The 24,897-nt window shown below is 38.3% G+C and overlaps 1 protein-coding gene across 1 annotated transcript in view; it reads right to left on the bottom strand.

Moving 5' to 3' along the window:
• Nucleotides 1–6,253, bottom strand: part of LOC120535250 (glypican-1-like) — a 113,081-nt gene extending 106,828 nt beyond the window's left edge. The window contains exon 1 of the mRNA XM_039762965.1: nucleotides 5,427–6,253. Coding sequence (XP_039618899.1) covers nucleotides 5,427–5,586 — 160 coding nt within the window. The 5' untranslated portion in view covers nucleotides 5,587–6,253. The remainder of the gene's footprint in view (nucleotides 1–5,426) is intronic.
• Nucleotides 6,254–24,897: the final 18,644 nt, after the last annotated feature.

The raw sequence follows: 24,897 nt of genomic DNA, 5'->3' as shown, positions 1-24,897 counted from the left end.
TCATGCCACCCTTCAGTATTCAGTCATTTAATTTAAATAATTGATTGAAGTCTGTTACTTATTTTGCATAACATCTGAGGCGGCTGTGCTCCACTGGCCCTTACTGCAAAAATATCACTGACTATATAGTTTGAAAATGCCGGGAAACATATTGATTAGATGTGTATAATTTATAAATTTCTTTTAAATCAATAACACCCCACATTCTACAGACTGAGTGGAGGCAGATACAGCAGTAAGATACCCCCATGTGCTTTTCACAAGTGATGTACAAGAAACAGTCCCCTATGAAAGAATAGAGGAGCAGACCCAGGAAACACCTCATATCACTAAACTGACCTTGGGGCATCTGGGGGAGCTTGTTGAGGACAGTGTGACCTGGTCAGTCCAGCACCAGGAAAAGCATCATGAAAATGATGGGTAATGATGACTGGGATTTCTTTTCTACATATACAAAGATGACCCAGTAAGAACTGTGGCTGCATGCCAAACAGGGGCTGGGTCATAAAAGGCACAGACAGAGAGGCACATGTAATGGCAGCTTACATGGCCATGATAGGGCAGTATACCCGGCCTATAAATATGTAGGGTGCCCTTGGAGGGCTGCTAGCAACAAAAATCAGAAGAACACAACAAGGCAGTCAACCCAGAGATGGCTGAACCTCTGTCAAAGAAGACTATGCAATCACGGATGGTAGAGACACCCTGAAAATAAACACTGCTCGTACAGAGGAAGGACATGGGTGGGTGATGGGATAATCTAATAGGAGTCATCCAGTCCAACTGATGGCAGCAGGAAGGCCTTGTCCTTTAACAGAGAGTTGAGGGGCGTGATTGCTGAGACACCTCTAACCACTAGTGTAAAGTTTACAATGATGCCTGTGAGTGTTCTCAAGATTGTCACTGAATGTATTCAATGCAATGTCACTAGAAATGGCTATTCACTGGGTCTTAAAAAACATTTTTAGACGATCCTTTTGTGAACCTGGAGATAAGAGGGCAGGGGTTTGCAGGAGTTGAACGGATGGGAGGAAAATAAGCCAAAGATTCTGTAAAGAGCAGTACAGGAGGTGAGAGAGATGGAGGAGGTATTGGTGAAAATGCAGAGACTGGGAAGTGGGCCAGCTAATGATAGACAGATCATCCGCCTAGATTAGAAAGACTAAGAGAGGCACCACTTATTGGTGTATATTGTGCACATTATGTTCCCTTCTTTTTAAATACTATCTACTATAACCAAAATTTTCATTTTTCATTCCATCAGATGGCATATCACAAACATTAGCACTGCTTTTACTAATCCTATATCAAATGGCATTTAACAAGAGCCAGTTTTGGGTTATTGCTCAGGAGAATCTGTATGCCTATGAAATGTGAGCAGAACCCGTCTACGCTCTTAAAAATAAAGATGCCAAAATGGGTCTTCAGAACAACGCCATAGGCTAACCATTTTTGGTTCATAGAAGACCATTCCACATGAAGGTTCCAGAAACAATGACATGTGAAATGCCTATGGTTATATGTCTTTAAAAAGGTCCCTTCTGCAAACAATAACACAAGCTAAGTTCAAGTCTACTGGATCTTTTAGTATGCAATCTACTATATGTTAAAGGTTTCTGTGCCGTCCACATATTAGGAACCTCTTCCAGCTCTAAGGAGTAATTTCATATGCTAAGAACCCTTCCCAGATTTAAATGTCTTCAAGCAATGGTGCTACAAGGAACCACACAGTCCAGTAAAGTGGTACTAAAGAGAAATTCAGTGTATAAATTGCAGACTGGTGGTGAGCTGTGAGGGAGCAGTACTTACTATTGCAACCACTCTGAGGGCATTTCTGATTGTCTCTAAATGAGTTATATTCATCAAACATCCATCCATCCATTTTCCAACCTGATGAATCCAAACACTGGGTCTTGGGGGGTCTGCTGGAGACAATCTCAGCCAACACAGGGCACAAGGCAGGAACCAATCCTGGGCAGGGTGCCAACCCACCGCAGGACACACACAAACACACTAGGGCCAATTTAGAATCGCCAATCCACCTAACCTGCATGTCTTTGGACTGTGGGAGGAAACCAGAGCGCCCCGAGGAAACCCACACAGGCACGGGGAGAACATGCAAACTCCACGCAGGGTGGACCCAGGTCTCCTAACTGCAAGGCAGCAGCGCTACCACTGCGCCACCGTGCCGTCCTTCATCAAACAGTTATTGTAAATTTATATTTTATTAGGGATACTAAGATCAGGAGGGTCCCTGTTCTTGTGACATTTCTCACTCCAGTGCCACTTTATAATTACAAGAGTGATTCTCTGCCAGATCATCTCTCAGCTAAACGGATGTAGTGATAATCAGCCTCTGTGTGTAATCTGCACCAGTAAATGAGACAAGCCCTGCCTTTATAGTTATATAAAAGATTTTTTTACGATTATATGCTTTCTATCATTAAGCATGTGGCCTTGAGCACTGAAATAAGCCAAGCATTCAGAAACCATTAAGTGACCTTGTCGGATGAGCTAAACAAAACCTGCATCTCTTACAACCACAAGATGTGCTCTGGTTTGATGCTGCATTATCAAAAACTGCCTGATATTAAAGCATCAGGTGTAGACCAGCTTGAAAATGACACCGTAATGATTTTAACAACAGACACACAAGCGCATACACACTTCACAGCAAATGCATTATGATAATTAAATGAGATGAGAATCAACAAGCCAAATGATGTTGGCTTTTCAACAGACTCCTGTGTTAGGGGGCCTCGATGTGCCACTTCACACAACAGCCAACATCACACCATCACCCACAACATCGTATGCCATCTAAGGCACCCTTTAACTGACAGAAGATTACAGCTTCTGATTCGGGCGCAAGAATGCACAACACATACACTTTTCCACATACTGACATAAACACTGAAAGCAATAGCACAGTGATGGCATTTCAGAAAAGATCCAGATGTCGCAAAGGCTGGCATCCAAAAAATGACCACAACATGCAGAAATGCATTCAGTGAGAAGAAGATGAGCAGGACTGTTAAGTGGTGAGCAACACCCATAACAAACCTCTATCTATCTATCTATCTATCTATCTATCTATCTATCTATCTATCTATCTATCTATCTATCTATCTATCTATCTATCTATCTATCTATCTATCTATCTATCTATCTATCTATCTGTCTGTCTGTCTGTCTGTCCGTCTGTCTGTCTGTCTGGTTAACCAATCTAACGTTATACATTAGTATTAAAAATGAAATTCACTTTCCAAGATGGGAGGCTCCAAATGTAACTCTGTTGGCTGTTTCCTGACAGGGGAACTTGGTGGGCATCTTCAAAAACAATGTCAAGGACACATTCACACCTGAGCAACATGCAAATTCCTATTAACCAAGCAGCATTGTATGACCCTCAATAACCCAAGGAAATGAACATTTTGCAACAGCACAGTACAGAGGGCAGTCCTAGACTTTCTTAAATAAGCCACCCGCTCTGAACTGCATGGCAATCCTGACTTCTAATGGCTGTGGAATGCTGTGGATGAGGTGCCAGCAGCAGCAGAGCCAAAATGCAGTTACTGTGCACAAGAAAGAAAGAAAGAAAGAAAGAAAGAAAGAAAGAAAGAAAGAAAGAAAGAAAGAAAGAAAGAAAAGTAACGTGTTTCAATTAATGTACTCCTACTTTTTATTTTCTACATGCTTCTTCAAAGTTGTCATATAGAAAAATAAATGAATATGAAGAAGAGCCATGTTTGTGTCCATCCATCAACATACCCAATAATTCAAATGTAGGTAAATGAAGCAAATATATTTAAAAATTTTTAGAAATGTTATGCTTAAGAGAATAAGACAAAAATAGTTATGAAACAGATTTTGAAATTTCAGAGTTGGTGACATATGATAAAACATTAAAAATATTTTGAAGTAAACAAAATTGACATGGTACCTAATACGAAGAGCATTTTGTTTGAAATTACATTAATGTTTCAAAATGCTGAAATATATCAGGTATATAGTTTGGTGTTTATGTTGGGAGATGTTAAAAGCAAATGAGGTCTACCAAGACACCGTTCGTTCACAGTGATACAGAATGTCACATACGGTGTCTGCTAAGTCGTAGGACACACACAAGGTGTAAAGAAGGATAATACAAACTTTAAAATTAATGTTAAAGTTTGAATATTAACTACACTCAATGATGATTTGCACTTTTTTTTACCTTTGTTTAGTCTCTTTGTCTTTTTTTATTCTGCCATCTGTAAATGTGCCAAAATTTTACCTTATCTATAATTGAACTTGTATGTATTTGTTTGTATTAGAGAAATCATATACATATGGTCCAAAAAATAAACTGCAATTAAATTTTTTATGCAATCAACTATTATTATTATTATTATAATTAATAATAATATTATTATCAATAAACTAAAACTATTGTCATTTTTATTATCAGCAAGATATTTTTTCTCATTATTATCATGAATAATTTAAACGTGCAGTCATGATTATTATTACTCCTCTTTCATAATGCTTAGATATATATTACACTATTTTATATCTTTAATGTCTTCAGAATTTTTAGAAACACTTTTCACCATAAAAAGCGCTCAAAAATGAAATCATTTAACAAATGACCGCAAAAGCCCCTACTTTTAATTTCCATTTTTAAAAGGCAAAATATTCGCTTCCAAAACATATACTTGGATTTGGAATATTATGTTGTATCATGTGATGTATAGATAAATAATTCATGATATAAATAAAAGCTGGCTGATGTTTAGTGACATTACTGCCGATTTCCTTTACGATATGAAGTGATGGAATCCTTGCGGTTCAGGAGCAGGTCGAGGAATGCGATGCGCCTTAGTTAGTGTGAACCTCAGTGACCTCGGCACACACAAATTAGGGACAGTAGCAGGCTCCAAAATGGACTTTATCTGTTGGCTTTACTTTAACTGCTCGTTCTTTTCTCTATTTGATTAAATGTTACTAAGTTTTTCCAAACACCAATTGCTCATTTTTCAAAATCAGTGGTTACATGAAATTAAGAGGTGTTTTTTACCTTTATATTCTGGCTGTGTTTAACAAACAAACAAAAAAATCGACTATAATTAGTGAAGAGTTCATTCTTCTGACATCTCGACAGTCCGCGATCCATTTGCAGATGCGCTTTTTGCGACTCAAAAGCAAATACAAACTGTTGACTTAACGGATATAATTCGTCTGTGACAGGATCGCGGGGCTGCGTAGTAACAGACAGGCAAGCGTGTAGATTTCCACACGTCCTTAGGACGGCTGAATAAATTAGCGCGGATGTAAGTCGATGGCTCACTGACTGCCTTCGAAATCGGCTGAGCGGGGCTGCGCGGCGCGGCGCGACAGAGTTCCAACACTCGGAGATGGCCAGAGCGCCAGGTACAGTTACCTACCCGATATTTCAGTCTGTGGCACTCCACTCAGGCTGAATCCTTTGGCGCTGTAGAGCTGCCGGACATCAGCACAATTCCGTGCTTTAGTGTTCCCGTTCTCTCCGGCAACCAATGCGGCCACATAGGCTACAAGGCACCAGCACAGTGATCCCAAATCCATTTTCACTGCACACGGAGACTTTCTGCTCCAGCCAAGGTGAGTCCTGTGAAGCCCTCGGCGATGTCAACGTATCCACCTTGCAGCTCGGAGCGAAGTCCCTCCGGGGAGGGAGGGGGTGGTTATTGCGGACAATTGCCGACCTTCCCTGTGCCCTTCCCAGTTACCGATTCCGAATCAGAGCTCCAGCTGGGAAGCGCCCCGTGCGTGCCTGCACATGCCCTGCCTATGCGGGCTTTGCGAGTCGCAAAAGCGAGTGGCGATCTTCTGAAACAACGACATGCACTCTCGGCTTCCAAACCACAGTCAGGTCCTATGCCGATAGACAGGTAGAGGGTGCGGGGACTGGAAAATGTCCAAAGGTAGTCCCTGATACCTAGAATCTAGAGTTGCGGTACCGCAGAGTGCTCTCCTCGCCGACTCCCCGGTGTGGATGACAGCTGTAGAGTGAGCAATTCCCTCCCAGAGAGTACGGAATACCAGTAGTGTATGGGGTTAAAAGGGATGTTAGAATATTGATTTTCAGAGTCCACAGAATTCACTCCCTGTCTGAACTGGATGTGGACTTAAGGATGCTCTCCTGACACCTCACCGCCGTTCGCTTCAGAAAGACTGGAAAGTCGGCAACTGCAGGAGGAGCACTCCCTCTCCCTCTATTCCTTCTCACTCCCTCCCTCCCTCTCTCTCTCTCTCCCTCACTCCAGCCTACCTCTCTCTCTCTCTCTCTCTCTCTCTCTCTCTCTCTCTCTCTCTCTCGGTTTCTACCGCAGACCTTCCCAACAGCACAGGATGTTACATCAATCGTCAACCAGAGCCAATGGAGCGGGGTCGGACGGATTTAGCCTGCATCTCCTCCCTCCCCTTTTCCTCCTCCTTTTCTTGTCTTTCCCTTTCAAAATACAAATGGGAATCACAGGATTTTCCCGGCTGTGATGTTGAACATCACGGGAGAAACCATTGAAATGAATACTTCTTTTTTGCATGTATTAATTAAGTGCGGTAATCAAAAGTAATCCTTAGTATCTTTCCATTTCTACTCACTTTCACAATGACTCGATTTACCTTGCAGTTTAGCAACAACTGCTATTCGTTAGTCTTCATTTATTTCATCCTTAATTGCACCTCCAGACTCCCATCTTACAGTTCTTCCTGCCTGTTCACACAGACACCAGTGATACCTGGATATTTTAAAAATAAAAAGTATATATACACACATGGCAAACCAGGAATTGTTTTAATCAATGTTAGTGATAACTAATATAAGCTTTTTCCAGGAGAATCTCAAGAGTACATCCTGTATTTCACTTTTTAAGGTGAGCCTGATTCATATTCAAAAATGAGTACTTTTCATGTTAAATACTATCTCAAAGAATAAAAACATTTAAAAAAAAATAATTTTCTGCATTACAGGCTGGGTTATGGGCAACAGTTTTTATTTTGTAATGTACCTTCACAACAAGCACTACCTGAAAAACTTTAGACAAGAAATAGACAAGAATCTCTCTTTTTAGTGCAATTTATGTCAAAAGAAAGAAAAGGATAACTATATTTTTGTATTTTTGCCTGAAAGTTAAAAACCTTCCCAAAGAATATAAATACATAAGAAAGTTATTTTTTTTAATTAACTGCTCATATATAATGTTTCATATATGGTGTCTTTCACACAGGTGAAGACCAGCTTAAAGAATTTAAATGGATACCAATGTTAACTGCATTGTGTAAGTTTACTGTGCTATCCGAAAGACAAAGCATAGCAGCAGTCTTTTTGTTTAATGATGAATACTATCACAAAGCAGAATATGGGAAACAATATTTATTTTATATATTTTGAAAGATTAAGTAGCATCCAGTCCATGTTTTCCATTATTGCTAAGAATGTTCAGGAAATGATTGCTGACCGTGAGTGCATCTCAAAAAACTCAAAAAGAACAGCAGGAACACCATCCCGAAGCAAGAGACATGGACAAAAATGTGTCATATTGTGCCTTTCGTGATAAAGGCCATTTGCAAAAACACACTTGCAGAACAATTGTCATCTTTCATCTTCCGCCATCCCATAGCTCAGCCTTTTATATCAACTTTTATTTTATATAGCAGCTTATGTGATGTAACATTTAACAAATTTTAAAAAGTTGCTCATATCTTTGACATAAAATACACTACAAAGAAAGATTACTATTTACATCACCCGAAAGCACAAATATTTTGAATTAACTCCTATTTTACATAACCACAAGTTTTATTTTTAAGCCAGTAACAGCATACTGCATGATAACATGCAGTGAATACACTTGACTTGAGCATTCCTAGTTTTCATCCTCTTTCTCTGTATGTTTAGCATTTGTTTGTGTTTGCTCATTCCTTAGCAGCTCTTTTTTTCTCCACCCTAGTGGCCCACTGCTTCTCTTTTTTTGTCGGCATCTTTTCGCATTAAAACTGATTAAGTTAGTTTTTGTGTTGCAATTACTTAGTACATTTTCTTTAAATTTTCACTTAATCGGGCACTTAAGTCTTCAATCTGCCTCAAAAATGATTAAAAATATGAAGAGGTAGGAGAAGTGACCGCGATGGTGGTAGGGAATGAGAACGGCGCCCATATGCATGCGCCGCATGGCTGCCCTGCTGCTTGCTGCCTAGAGTTGATTCTACAATAAAATGAAATAAAAATAGAAAGAGTAGTAAACATCATCACCCGAAAAGCAGATAGTAGACATCACGTAGTATGTGTGTACCAAATTTCAAGTCAATAGGTCAAATGGTTTGCTAGCTACAGGTGTTTTAAAATCCTGGACAGACAAACGAACAGCAACGGTAGCATATTATATAAGAAGATAATGTTATCTTTCATAGAATTCTGTCTTATAAAAACACAGAAACTGAGTGTTACAGTGGGATGCAAAAGTTTGGGCAACCTTGTTAATAGTCATTATTTTCCTGTATAAATCGTTGGTTGTTGCGATAAAAACTGTCAGTTAAATATATCATATAGGAGACAAACACAGTGATATTTGAGAAGTGAAATGAAGTTTATTGGATTTACAGAAAGTGTGCAATAATTGTTCAAACAAAATCAGGCAGGTGCATAAATTTGGGCCCCGTTGTCATTTTATTGATTCCAAAACTTTAGAACTAATTATTGGAACTCAAATTGGCTTGGTAAGCTCAGTGACCCCTGACCTACATACACAGGTGAATCCTATAATGAGAAAGAGTATTTAAGGGGGTCAATTGTAAGTTTCCCTCCTCTTTTAATTTTATCTGAAGAGTAGCAACATGGGGGTCACAAAACAACTCTCAAATGACCTGAAGACAAAGATTGTTCACCATCATGGTTTAGGGGAAGGATACAGAAAGCTGTCCCAGAGATTTAAGCTGTCTGTTTCCACAGTTAGGAACATATTGAGGAAATGGAAGACCACAGGCTCAGTTCAAGTTAAGGCTCAAAGTGGCAGACCAAGAAAGATTTCGGATAGACAGAAGCGACGAATGGTGAGAACAGTCAGAGTCAACCCACAGACCAGCACCAAAGACCTACAACATCATCTTGCAGCAGATGGAGTCACTGTGCATCGTTCAACCATTCGCACTTTACACAAGGAGATGCTGTATGCGAGAGTGATGCAGAGGAAGCCTTTTCTCCGCCCACAGCGCAAACAGAGCCGCTTGAGGTATGCTCAAGCACATTTGGACAAGCCAGCTTCATTTTGGAATAAGGTGCTGTGGACTGATGAAACTAAAATTGAGTTATTTGGGCATAACAAGGGGCATTGTGCATGGAGGAAAAAGAACACAGCATTCCAAGAAAAACACCTGCTACCTACAGTAAAATATGGTGGTGGTTCCATCATGCTGTGGGGCTGTGTGGCCAGTGCAGGGACTGGGAATCTTGTCAAAGTTGAGGGACGCATGGATTCCACTCAGTATCAGCAGATTCTGGAGACCAATGTCCAGGAATCAGTGAAAAAGCTGAAGCTGCGCCGGGGCTGGATCTTTCAACAAGACAACGACCCGAAACACTGCTCAAAATCCACTAAGGCATTCATGCAGAGGAAAAAGTAGAACGTTCTGGAATGGCCATCTCAGTCCCCAGACCTGAATATAATTGAAAATCTGTGGTGTGAGTTAAAGAGAGCTGTCCATGCTCAGAAGCCATCAAACCTGAATGAACTAGAGATGTTTTGTAAAGAGGAATGGTCCAAAATACCTTCAACCACAATCCAGACTCTCATTGGAACCTACAGGAAGTGTTTAGAGGCTGTAATTTCTGCAAAAGGCGGATCTACTAAATATTGATTTCATTTCTTTTTTGTGGTGCCCAAATTTATGCACCTGCCTGATTTTGTTTGAACAATTATTGCACACTTTCTGTAAATCCAATAAACTTCATTTCACTTCTCAAATATCACTGTGTGTGTCTCCTATATGATATATTTAACTGACATTTTTTATCGTAACAACCAACGATTTATACAGGAAAATAATGACTATTAACAAGGTTGCCCAAACTTTTGCATCCCACTGTATCTTTAATTTGTGTAGCTTTTGTATGGTGAATATCATTTGTGGGTATTGCTTTATAAATCATTTTTATAATGAATTTAAAAGAAACAAAGATAACAATTGACCTTTATTTTACTGTATAAAGTATAGTATAGTATAGTATAGTACAGTATATTATTTTGCTGGTGAACATCGTCTATTAAAAACACAAACATTGACTTTTTTATTGTTTATATCATTCTTCTTACCCATCAAAAAGTTCATTTTTAAATACCACACATTTTATACAAAGATGGACTTAAAGAAAAGGAAAGTTAAATGACTTGCTCAGCATCCAATAGCTTGGCAGGAATTTGGATGATTCTTCCAAGCCAAACTTTCCAGCAAAGGACTCATGTCATCAAGACAGAGTATAAGTAGACATGGCCTTCCCGACTCTGTCCAATCAGCAGATGACAAGTGGAGCAATGGTTCAGACATAGAGAACAAGCAGCCAAGACATGAAAGGTGCTGACAGGGAGTGACATTTATGAAGTGGACAAGCAGCTCCTTATCAGGAGACATAAGCCAGAATAATTTTTTTCTGTGTTTCTTTTTGTTTGAAGAAAAGCTCTTATGTTACATTTTTTGTACTGGGTTGCATCAGGTGTTCTTAGTGTAGCAACAGGCATCATTGTACTTGTATAACGTTTATGTAAGTAATTTTGCATAAAATAAAGCTTGCCTCCACCAGCAATTGAATGAGTTTAACATTTACTATAAACATTGTTCCTATTACAGGTGAGCTATGTGGTTTATTTCTCCATTTAAAAATCACATATTATAAATTATTAAAGATTTGTAACTGCCCAGTTTTAACAATTCTCCTTCAAGGACTTTTGAACACTCATCTGTTTAAATGCAAGGACCTTTGCCTGAGGTGTCCAGTGGTGTCATACCAGAAGTGGTCAGTAGAAACTCAAGTGTCAGACTCTACTGTTAGGCCTTCAAGAAACATCTCCTCACACTTTTCCAGATGCTCAACTGTCAGCTGTCTACCATGTAGTGAAGTATTGTCAAGCTGTCCACACTTACTTCATGGCAAGTGTCTTAGACCTTTGAACTGTCAAAAATAAGGATACAGGTTCAGTGGGTGCCATTGATTCCATGCCACCAGTCCTGTCTTTATCAAAATTTGCAACCATTAAAAGTCACTGTGGGTAAATGCTATGTGAAATGAAGTTTGGTAGAACACTAAACAATTACAGTTTTGTTTTTCTAGTGACCTACTGCCTCCTTACATGACTAAAGATCTTCTAAAAATGAATGGTGACCATTTAATGATATTATTTTCAAAGGGGATGGGGAGCACAATGTGAAGATAACACACACTTCTCAAAGCTCAGATTAATCAATGCTACAGTTTTATTGAAGAAAGATATCAAAATATTTTAGTAAAATGTGGAAATAACCTGTTTACAAGTTTCCCTAGGTATGACCAGTACATCCCAGGACTTAAGTCACTGGATGTTCAAATTGTTCTTTATACAGCCTCTAGTTAATCCAAAATGCTGCTGCAAGAATTATTACAAGAACAAGAAAATACAAACACACAACTCCAGTTCTTAAATCCTTACACTGGCTCCCAGTTAAGTTTAAGGAAGATTTCAAAATCCTCCTTTTAACATCTAAAGCCTTAAATGGCTCCAGCTTACTTGTCTGAACTTATCATGATTTACAAACCAGAGCGCACATTAAGATCTCAAGATGCCGGTCTGCTAATGATTCCAAGAATGAATAAAATAACAGTGGTAGGTCAAGCTTCTAGTTACAGGGCCTCTAAACTGTGGAATGGTCTGCCTGCTACTATAAGAGATGCCCCTTCAGTCTCAGCTTTTTAGTCCCGGCTGAAGACACACTACTTCAGTTTAGCATATCCTGACTAGAGTTGCTGATTAACTGTACAGACTGCATCTCTGTTGTTAGTCATTAGCACTAAAACATAAGTAACACGATAGTTATAATTGGATACTTCAATCTTCTCGGTACTCAAATGTGGCACTTGGTGCCACGGCCCACCTGCCAAGTTGTTTTGGCTGCCTAAGATAAAGTCATCCCTAATGGAGGATCACAGGAATCATCGGGTAGAGGGGTCCTTTCATCGGATTGGTCGGCCCAGGACTGTCTCAGCTGTGGAATGGCCAATTGGGGGAGGCAGCTTGATGGCTGAGGTCTCCAGGACTCTAAACAAATCCAAATCATATTATGTGATATCATATACTGTTAAATTCTGTAATATTTTTATTTTTATACTGTATTGAGGATTCTTGTGTTCTGTTTTGTGTATTGTATTGTATTGACCCCCTTCTTTTTGACACCCACTGCATGCCCAACCTACCTGGAAAAGGGTCTCTCTTTGAACTGCCAAGGTTCCTTCCATTTTTTCCCTATAAGGGTTTTTTTGGGAGTTTTTCCTTGTCTTCTTAGAGAGTCAAAACAGGGGGATATCAAGAGGCAGAGCCTGTTAAAGCCCATCGTGCCACTTCTTGTGTGATTTTGGGCTTTACAAAAATAAATTGCATTGTATTGTTTTGTATTAAGGACATGTCCTACTCTGACAGACTCTGTGAATTAAACCTGTTTAGTCTTGAGCAGAGCAGACTGCGTGGAGACTTAATCCAGATATTTAAAATCCTCAAAGGTATTGATAAAGTAGATCTAACAACAATCTTCCAGCTTAAGGATAAATTACATACTCAAGGACATCAGTGGAAATTAAGGGGAAGTGCATTGAAAGCTGAAGCCAGGAAGCACTTCACGCCCAAGACATGTAGTTGAAGTAGAAACCTTGACAACCTTTAAAAAGAATCTAAATGAGATTTTAGGATAGCTTAGCTATTAGCTAAACAAATGGGCGTGATGGCCTGAATGGTCTCCTCTCGTTTGTCCAATGTCTTAATGTTCTTATGTAATGCTTTTTCATTTCTTATCAGAATCCTGTGTAAGCACTTTAAGCAATAATAAACCTGTAAAGCATTTCTCATTTCCTAATACATCATCTTGACATCATTTTGATCAATTTCTAATTACATTAGAATATACTCTATTTGTCCCCAAGAGAAAATAAAATTTTACAGAAGCTCCTAAAAATATAATAGTAATAAAAAAAACACCCCACACAGGCCCAAACATACATAAAACTTTCTGGCTTGGATAACGGAGAGCTGCTTCTACAGGTTTACATATAAAGTTATTAATATCTGGATAGAGGAGGAACAGCTTGAAGTGTTCACCAATGGAACATGCCTAAGAAACTATTGATTTCTTTTTTGAAGTGGCCATCATTCAGAATGATTCATCATTAAGATGTTGATACAGAATGAATCATTGATGTTGCTAAGTCAGTCAAGATTAGGTAACTTACTTTCCTGTGCAGTGACATGGACTCTTTCAGTCTGCATTTCAATGTCTTGATCATACATTTTAGTTTTCATTTTATTGTGCTCTATTATTTACCATTTCACATTCAGAAAAAATCTCTAGTCTCCCTTCTGCATTTTCCAAACCCATCCAACATTAAAATGGCATCTGAAATAAGTGGTGTGCCAGAGCTTGCCATCAACACGCTACAAGATATAACAGTTCAAACAACTTATATACTTTTAAGCATTCCAGAAAAGTAAGAATAGCTCCCGATTTTAGTAAATTGCATCATTACTTTGTGATGAGCTATTGCCTTTTCTGTGATGGTGTCTACCTTTGTGCTCAATGCCGTTCCATATGGGATTAAGAAAACTGTTGACCAATTGAAAAGAATTACCAATTGAATAGAATCTATCTATCTATCTATTGTCTTCTTGGTATAGTACTTATTATTTAACATAATATCAAATGACATTCTGCTAAAATTCATTTTAAGAAATATGTGAATGCAAGTAACAAAGTTTATTTGAAAGTAACAAATATCTTTACTTTAATACATCAGGGGGTGGCATGGTGGTGCAGTGGTAGCGCTGCTGTCTTGCAGTAAGGAGACCCGGGTTTACTCCCTGCATGGAGTTGCATTTTCTCCCTGTGTCTGTGTGGGTTTCCTCTGGGTACTCTGTTTTCCTCCCACAGTCCAAAGACATGCAGGTTAGGTGCATTGGTGATCCTAAATTGTCCCTAGTGTGTGGGGGGTGTGTATGTGTGTGCCCTGTGGTGGCTGGGATTTGTTCCTGCCTTGCGCCCTGTGTTGGCTGGGATTGGCTCCAGCAGACCCCTGTGACCCTGTGTTAGGATATAGTGGGTTGGATAATGGATGGATAGATGGATGGATGGATTAATACATCAGTGTCCATTACCATATGCTTTTTTTCAAATTACCCCTCTGGATTTACTGAATGTAGCTCTTTCCTATAATGAACTGTGCACTTTGAATCATAAAGCCTAGCTAAATGTCGCACCATTACAAATTTGTTGAACTGTGCAAATGTCACATAGATTGTAAACTGATCTAAGAAGGACTCTGAAGAAGGACTGCTTACAAAAGTCAATATAAGTTGAGTTAAATGAGGCTTACTTATATGTGCACTTCATTGTACATAATAAAATATCAGATGTCAACCTTTTAATCTGTCGTGTGCGCCAAAGCAGGGCTAAATATGTTTCTATAAAAGCTAATGGAATAATTGTTTAATTAATTAATTAAAACATTGAAATCAATCTTTTATATTTTTCATCATATTGTTCCATTTTAAGTTATAACAACATTTTTTGTGATTAGCTTTTTATTAATTAAAGCCAGACTGACAGGAGGTAAACATTAAACAATCATACAATAGGAAAGAACCCCTCTTTCTCTTTCCCATCCTTTCCCATTATCTTGCACCCAGCCTGAGCAATGGGGTAAAATATCCGGGGAGAATCCAGGTCACCTGAAAAGAGAAGCATATTTGAGGAAAAAAATCTGTCTGGAAGTATAAAAAATCAACAACAGACAGATAGATAGTGTCACACACGTGCGAGTAGGAGGCAGCTAAAGGGTCTGAGTTAAGTGTAATGAAACATCTGACCGGGGGCGGCGGAGTGCACTGACTGTCTTTCTCTGTTCCCTACAGACCTTTCCCGGGAAATCCTGCAAGGTTCTGGTGCCTCAGAAGACGTCACTTCCAAAGCCGGCCTCTTTGATAACATCACATCCGAAGCCGGCCCCTTTGATGATGTCACTTCTGGTTCCCGCCCCTTTGCTGACATCAGTTCCTCTCCAGACCTTTAAAGCCTCCATCTTGGGCTACTATAGCCAGTTCTGTTGTGGACGCTGTTCTATGCACATCATGCTTCAAAAGTAAACTTTTGCAGCTGGGAAAAACAATATACGGGTGGCTGCCCCAAACCTTTATGTCTTTGCCGTATTATTATCACGATAGATAGATAGATAGATAGATAGATAGATAGATAGATAGATAGATAGATAGATAGATAGATAGATAGATAGATTACCAGAAATGTTGTGGATGCTGTAGAATTTCTAAAAAGTTTGGGATCTGGCATATTTTATAATAGGGTGATGCACATATACCGTAATCTCAAAAATACATACCTGTACTTATCATTTAAATATTACGTTTGTTATAGGTTTTACTAAGGTTTTTCCACATGAACAATTACCAGGTTATATTCAACTACTTTGAGAAGAGTCTTCCCATTTCTGGCCTTTGGTACCTGTTTAAAACCGAAAAACTGAGGAGGGCCTCACTTACCCGTTTGTCTCAAGGGCTGTTTAACAAAACTTTTGTTGATGGACTGCTTTGACATAATTGAAAAGAGAATCCTTAAAATTTCAGAACAGCTATAAAGAGTCAGAGGCCCTCGAGGCTGTTAATTCTGCTCCAGGTTACATTCACTTTTCACTCATAACTGCACATCTTAAGCAGTTGCAGTCAGTCAAGTACAAATTCAAGTTAAGTCAAGTCTAATGTTATGTCTACATAATACAACAAAGTTCTTACTTGTATGTCTCCTCAAAATAGCTGACAAAAATGCACATAAATAAATAAATAGTATATGTAGCATGCAAAACATCTACATGCAATATTTTAATTCCAATTCACTGTTGAGCATCTTTGCAACTTGTGGATAGAAGCTGTCCCTGAACCTACTGATATGAATGCCAATGGTAGATTTACTTCCAGTGCATTGCCAGAAGATACAGGCAAGAAAAGGGGTTGTGCAAGACCGCTGAGGTATTTCATTATTGTGTTTGCCTTTCTAAGGCTGAAAGTGTTATGTTTGTCCTGAACAGAAAATAGATGAGTGCCTGTAATGTTCTGTGTGCGACTTCACCACCCTCTGCAGTGCTTTATATTCTTGAGTTGAGCGGTTTCCATATGAGGATGTTATGCTGCCAGTGACTTCACTCTGCACTTTTTGAAGTTTGGAGAACAGATGGAGAAATATGAGTTGCCCTCAGGTATCGAAATCAGAAGACGAAATGTGCTGTGCTCACTTTAGTTTGTCAGTTATGGTCACTGCAAGAAATTTATAGCTACTCACTCTTTCAACAGCATCCACTCTGATATAGAAGGCAGTTAGGTCTGCATTCAGCTTCTTCAACTCTCTAATAAACCCCATGGTTTTGCCTAACAATAAAGGTGAGATTAATGTCCTACCAATGAGTTGGCAAATAGATGTCTTCTGTGTATAAGCTGTTATAAGAACATTATAAATTTGACAAACAAGATGTGACCATTTAGTGTATCAACAATAACAATAACAATTTATTTATATAGCACATTTTCATACAAAAAGTAGCTCAATGTGCTTTACATAATGAAGAATAGAAAAATAAAAGACACAGTAAGAAAAGAAAATAAGTCAACATTAATTAACTTAGAATTAGAGTAAGGTCCAATGGCCAGGGTGGACAGAAAAAACAAAACAAAACTCCAGACGGCTGGAGAAAAAAATAAAATCTGTAGGGATTCCAGACCATTAGACTGCCCAGTCCCCTCTGGGCATTCTATCTAAATTGAAGCCTGTTTGTTTAGCTAATAGCTAAGCTACCCCAATATCTTGTCCAGATTATTCTTAAACATTGTCAAGGTTTCTGCTTCAACTGCATGTCTTGGTAGTTTGTTCCAGAATCCCACAACTCTTTGCATAAAGAAGAGCTTCCTGGCTTCAGTTTTAAGTGCACTACCACTTAATTACCATTGATGTCCTCGAGTATTTGATTAACCTTAAGCCAAAAGAATGTTGCTGGATCTACTTTATCAATGCCTTTGAGGATTTTAAATGTCTTGATTAGGTTCTCATGTAGCCACCTCTGCTCAAGACCAAACAGGTTTGATTCTCAGAGTCTTTCACAGTAGGATACACCTTTAAGTCCTGGGATGCACCTAGTTGCTCCCCTCTGCACAGTTTCAAGTACTGCTATGTCTTTCTTGTAGTGTGTTGACCAGAATTGCACACAATATTGCATTATATAGTCCAAGCATAATATTCCTTGGTTTACATTCAACTGACTTTACGATATGACCTAACATTTTAATTGTCTTTTTAATAGCTCCTGCATTTTGCTTAGACAATGGAAACGTTGTGCCAACATACAGTATATTCCTAAACCCTGTGAGTAGTTGCTTCCTGTAGGACAGTGTCTCCCATATCATATTTATAATTGACATTCCTTTTGTCCAGGTGTAGTAATTTGCATTTTTGTACATTAAACTGTACTTTTCAAGTGCTCATCCAGTTTTGAAACTTGTCTAAGTATTTTCGAAAATTTTCTGCTGCCTCCTAAGGTGTTTACCAGTCCTCCAATTTTAGTTTCATCTTCAAATTTCATAAGTTTACTAACTATGCCAGAATCAATGTAATTAATATAAGATAAATTAATATTAGTCAGAAAAATTAAAGGTTCAGAGACTGACTCATAATTGCCGGTGATTAGGCCTACTGTATGATAATGGCATCATTGGCAAATTTAATGATGGAGTTAGAGCTGTGTCTGACCACACAGTCAGAGTTGAATAAGGACTACTGAAGAGGACTCAGCATACAACACTGTGGAGACAGCGTCAGCAAGCAGGATGTGATGCTACCACTCCATACATACTGAACTCTATTGGTTAGGAAGTCAAAAATGTATTTTGGAGCAGGTGGTTCCAAGGCCTTCAAAGTGATCAACAATAATAATGATACACCATATAGTAGAAATTGGAGACCTCAAAATGTGGTTTTATAGGACAATGACTGGGCAAACTATGGCTAAAAACTCAGTGTGAACTTCATTAGACATAGCAGAGACAGTGAGGTTGGAAATTATCCAGTTAGAATATGTCCACTGAGCTAGGCTGGACCTATGACACCAAAACTATATTGAAAAGGGCACAGAAGTTTCATCACTGTTTTAGCCTATAGAAAAAATAAAGCACAAACAAGACAATATCTTACACCAAATAAAGACTCCAGGATGGGGTTCTCAATAACTGTACAAATGCACCACATAGAAAGGCTATCCAATGGGTGCTAATATCATAGGATGTTTCTCACAGTACCCCAAAACAGACATCTGTGAAAAATTATAATGGAATAAAAGTTGTGGCATTAGACACAAACACTTTTCACCTTTAGGGTCAGTAATGCGGTTCCATACTGTAGAATCAAAGTCCAAAGCAAAAGGTTGAATATTTGTGTTTATCTTTATAAGATGCATGCTCTGAAGAGGATGCTATCGATTAACAATAATCAATAAAATAACTTTTTATTCCTAAGCTTTCAACTGCTATTAGGAGTCATCATCAGAGGAAAAGGAGATGCAGGCTTGAAAAGGATGCACATAATAAATATGACTTCATGACCAACACCCTCCGAACTCCACCTCATTAAACATCCACCTCCCCTCCCCTTCTTATTTGCTATATATTGCATTGGATGCCTGTATGTATAATCATTTTCCTCTGATGACCACTCCTAATAGGAGCTGAAAGTTTAGGAATAGAAACTGATTTACTGATTATTTGGGCTATGCCTTAAGCACTGATGTCCAAGGTTTTCGATCCTCGCAAGGGGAATCCAAATTGCGTACACATGATGAGCCCCAATTAGAGTGAAATACTTGTCATATGCACTTTATATTATTTGACAGGTACTGTATAGCATGTCTACGATCTGCTTCTCACAAGAGGGCGTGGCGGATGGTTGCAATCTGGCCGATAAACCACAAGCATTTCCTAACAGGTATATATATATATACACAAAGATTGTAAAATTATATAGTATAGCATGAATACATGATATTAAACATACAGTATGCCACTCGCTGTGTGTTCCATAATAGCACAGTGGACAGAAAAATAAAATGCAAAAAAATAACAAGCAAATCATGACAGGTCCCTTCTCTTAGGACATAAGCTCCAAATTCATCCATCAAGTTTACTGGGGTTTTCAAAAAGAACCAAATAGACAAGGTAGGGTCATGTTTTTCTAAGTGAACTATATAGGTCTTCACTCCCCCATCATTAAACCACATAGTGCAGATGGGAAGTAACTCAATGAGAATCAATGATCTTTTGAATTTCATATTTTGGCTCTCCATCAACTAGAACTGACAGAGAAGCTTTAGATAGGGAGAAATAAACACCAGCATAAGCCTTTTAATCTTAAAACATGAAATGATGAATGTACACAATATTGAGCTGGCAAAATTAATTTGTTTGTCACTGGACCAACTTGTTTTATAATTTTAAATGGACCAATAAATCTTGGCACTTCCATGCCGAAACCATTAACTATAAATCACTTCTAGAAAGCCAAACCTTCTGTCCTACGAGGTATTTAGGATGACCTCTACAATGTATGGCTGAAAATGTTTGTACAGAAGTACTGGTCTTCTTTAGAGTCAAAAGAAGCTGAATCCTACAAAACTGGTGGTTTTACCAAAATCCATTCAAAATGAGGAACATGCAAAGGTTCTGGATTAATGAGAATTCCTCAAGTAGTCCACAATTAGCAATAAGCAACACAAGGATATTTCTAGGTCCTCTTTGGTTCTTTCTGTCTAACTATTAGACCTAGTGAGATGACCAGAAGTGAAGTTTAATGGAATATATAATTCAGAACAAAGATTTCAGTAAACATGGATGTAGTATGAGAACTGGGATTCAAAAAGCTGACAGTGGAAAACAATGTAAACAAAAAAAAACTGAAACAAAGTCATCACTGTTTCTAAAGCAGAGGGATTTTTTAAGAGAAAAGAAGAAAGGATTTAGTGAACCTGAACAGTGTAACTAGTGAAACAGACCAGTTTTAATTTGCAAACAGTTTCACAAAACTGACACTGAAATTAATTTTTCAGGTGATCTCTCAATTGCAAAAGCCTTTTGGGGTTTTAAAGCAGTGGCAGCTGGTGAAAAAAAAATGGATGGGGTGTGGTTTTTGGGGGTGCAAACTGATGCAGCACTTAACTATTATATAGTGCTCTATCTATCTATCTATCTATCTATCTATCTATCTATCTATCTATCTATCTATCTATCTATCTATCTATCTATCTATCATTCCACATGTTCTAATGGTCCACATCATAGCCTCAATGCACATTTTGGCCTGTCCAGTACCGGACCCATTGGACAAATCCAGGCTAAAATGTAATATACCCTTTCCATCATGCTGTCCAATCTGATGCCAGCTTTCCCATTTCCATTGTGCTCCAAAACTTCAGTTCATGACATCTATAGTTGCCTTATTCTTCTCATATCTTGCACTATAGATGTGGACAGGAACGGGTGCACCTGCCACCTAAATTTTATACTACACCTGTTTCTAAATTGTTCAATTCTCTGCCACCTTGCCCAGTTCGTATTTCTTCCAAAACCCACACCATAATGTTTGCATCTCCACCTCCATAATCTTCCAATAACTTGCATTTCTGTCTCTTCTATAACATATCCATAGAATACAGTAAGTCCAATCCAAATCTTACTCTGCCTTTGCTAACAGAATGCCCAGTCCTTGGCCGTTTCCACTGTATTCCATAAATCCACAACATACAATCACTAGTCCTCTGATTTTTCTGGTCTTGCATTCAGTTTATTATTTACCACGTCCATAGAGTCTAGAGTCATTACCCTAATGTTATTCTTCACTTGGTGCCAGGCTTACCTTAACTGGGTACACATTCACATTGTAAGATCCACAGATCCCTACATCTTAAAACATATCTCACCCCCCTACCTGTTTTGTACTACAACCACAGGATAAGTCCAACCTTAATCTATTCTGCCATTACAAACGGGACATCTATATTTCCTTGAACATAAATTTTGCAGGCAGGAAAATGTATCTTTCTGATTACAATGAGTCATTTCAGTATGACTGCCAAAAGCAGTTAGCCTCATATTATTGCCTATATCTGTGTTTTCCAACCTTTTTTTCTGTAGTAGCACACTTTTTGTAAATAAAATCATGCTAAGGCACACCATTATCTTACTAACCAGAAACACATTATATCTATACACGTGCTCAATTGGCCGAAGGGGTGGAACTACCGGAATAGCCAATAAAAACGGAGCTCTGAAATCAGCGTTCACAGATACAACACTTATTGAGCACTTTGGTGGCATCTCCATTCTGTTTCGCCCCTTTACCTGCCCCTCTTTTCCTCAGAGACAACTCATATGCCCACTATGCACCAGTGCTGTAAGGCTTGCTAGCCACCACAAACCCAGGACAGATGGACTCTAGCAGCCAGGAGACACGCCTGAAGTGCTTCAACATGGCGATCACAGAACTGCTTTTATTGCAGCTTGTTCAGGTAGACCTATCCTCTTCAGAAAGGTTTTGATCACCTGTGGAGCTTGAGTGGGAAAAAGTCCATGTGTAAGCTTGTCCTCAATCACTTGCTTGCTGTTGAATTCTTAAGTCAGTTCAGTCCAGTCCAAGCTCCTTTATCTTCTTTTTTTTCTGTATATTTTTTTGCTGAATATTTTCCACACAGAGACCCATCATAAACATACCATTGTTCACATAACTGTTTATTCTTCACATGAAAACTCAGCATAAGGAAAATAGCTGCTACCAAACAACCATATACCTAACAACCGCCATTACCCTAATTCATGAGATGTGCACTTCCATTGATCTTTTTTTCCGCTATTCAAAATCTTTATTTAAAATACTAACTGACCGACAGGTGCAAATAGAATTAAAGTAAGAAAATACTTCCAGACAAAACTAAACATTCTTAATAAACTGAGTTATGGTAAAAGCCAAACAATTTATTTTGTGAATTTTTTTTTGCTAAGTGCAACACAGAGTTTTTATGAATTCAGTTTCACGCAAATCATTTTGCTTCTCTCTAACCGTAACCAATATAGCTGTAAACCCCTTTGACAGTTGGAGATCTACAGGGAGATTCTAATGATGTGTTACCCATGTAATACTGAAGTGATAGAAACAAAATAAATAAACTGCATACCTTGATAGATGTGAAAACGGTTCAATCACATTCTGGACTGGAAATGGTCGCAAATACAGATTGAAGTGATGCTCCTTACTGGCAAAGGTGGCCACAAGCATTGTAGGGGTGATGGCAGTGATTTCCTGCTCAATGTTTGCTGTAATTGTTCCAGTGTATGAGACTTTTCCTTTCAGCGCTAATAAAAGGAAGAAAATTCCGGGAAACATGGTGACCATAGTCCCTTTGAAATGACATGATTGGCAAAAAACAGTTCAATCTGTGAGCTGACATGTGATAAGTTGCCCGATCATGTGGGAAATAATCTTCACTGATCTCACGGTCATCCAGTTCATTCACAAATAAGAAAAAAAAGAGTGCCATGCCTCACTCGTTTGTACATTTATACTGTGATCTTTTTTTTTTTTGGATAGCTTCATTACTTGGGGCCCTGCCTATTAGAATAACCATGTATAACAAAATCAAACACAATACATTCCCATGGACAATTTCAGAGAGGCTGAAGTAAACCAAACTATTGACCACATCTTGCTTTTGAGCATTTCACAGGCTTTAACATAATTTAGAATGTTTTGATGTAAGGATAGTCACCCTGACACTTTTTTTTACCACTCTCTTTTTTTGTTCCCCATTTTATTATTTTATAAAACAGAGGCTGAGATCTCCAGCATTTTAACACACAGGTGGGACAAACATAGGATCTTTATTCCTGTCATGGATTTCATTTGGGCTTCATGCCAAAAAAGAAATTAGTCAATTTCCTGAGATGAGATTACTTATCTTTATATATAATATATGCTACCATGGCTGTTTGTTTGTCTGTCCAGGATTTTAAATCACCTGTAGCTCACAAACTGTTTGACCGATTGACCTGAAATTTGGTACACATATACTACTGGACATCTACTATCTGCTTTCGGGGTGATGATTGACCTTCAAGGTTACTCCTTTTTTTTTATTTTTATTTTATTTTATTGTAGAATCAACTCTCAGCAGCGGATAGCAGGGCAGCTTTGCGGCACATGTGTATGGGCGTCGTTCTCATCCCTACCACCATCATCGTCACTTCCCCTACCGCTTCATATCTTAAATCATTCCTGAGGCAGATTGAAGACTTAAGTGCTAGCTTCAGTGAAAAATTAAAGAAAACGTACTAAGTAATTGCAACACAAACTCTGACTTAATCGGTTTTAACTTTGTTATATCCTTTCTCCATGAAAACAAGTTCAGAACAGCATTGAAAATTACATGAGGTAAGTAACATATTAAATAATGCAATTTTTGGGTGGAGAATTCCCTAAAGAAGTGGGACATATAAATGACTAAAAATACCATTATTCATGTGTAATGTGTTTTTAGTAAGAGTTTATCTCTTGAGATGGTAGACTTACCCTTAAGAGGATGTAATTTGAGGGTGTGATGCTGAACCCACTCTTTATCACATTATAATAGAAAAATTGGGAGCCTTGTAAATGGTAATATACTGTACACACTATCATAAACATCAACTGGATTTCTTTCATACACAAATCCCTTGTTCATTGTTTAGCAATATTTGATTTTTTGTTCTAAACAACTAGAAGCTTCTGTGCATTGTTTTACAATTAGGTGCTGAAAGGGGAAATGGTGATAACAGACACAAAACAGCTTGTACTGATAAAATGATAAAACAGAGAACTAAAGCTTTTTACAGCTTTAAAGGTTTAGTTCACCTAAAATCTCTCTAATTTATGATATTCTCATTGATTAATTTTTGTAACTCATTTATCCAATTAGGGATTACAGATACTGGAGCCATGGTATACAGTACCATGAACCAGTCATACCAGTCCCTCACAGGGCACACCAATATACTCTGACTTAACAGCCCTTGTTAACCTAATACTGTATATCTTCAAGACATGAAGGAAGAACATGAAAACTACACACAGACAGCAACTGGCCTGGAGATATGAGGAGGTAATACTAACCACTAGGTACATCTAGCTAAAATGATCAATGGAGTGAAAGAGTTTTCAACCTGGCATAGAAATTTAACTTCACAGGGACAAATACATTTTATTTTAAGTTACACATTGACAGTCTTTATGTGATGGGAACAACATTCAGAATATAATACTGTATTTTATAAATAAAAGGGAATCTATAACTAACAATCTATATTTTATGTAATGCTATTCTAAAGTAAATGCCATCCTAGGGTTCTTTATGACAACACATCATTGTTTCCATTTATACTTTTATTGTATTTGTCTTCTAGGCAGTCTCAGTGACTTGATCGGGATCTCACAGTATGTTAATAATCAAAACTGAACTCATATCCTTGTGGCTTAGCTTTCAGTGCCTTAGCTTCTAGGCCACACCAGCCTCATTGGGTG

The sequence above is a fragment of the Polypterus senegalus genome, chromosome 1 (assembly GCF_016835505.1).
Source record: "Polypterus senegalus isolate Bchr_013 chromosome 1, ASM1683550v1, whole genome shotgun sequence".
Taxonomy (NCBI): domain Eukaryota; kingdom Metazoa; phylum Chordata; class Cladistia; order Polypteriformes; family Polypteridae; genus Polypterus; species Polypterus senegalus.
This window is presented reverse-complemented; position numbering and strand designations above follow the sequence as displayed.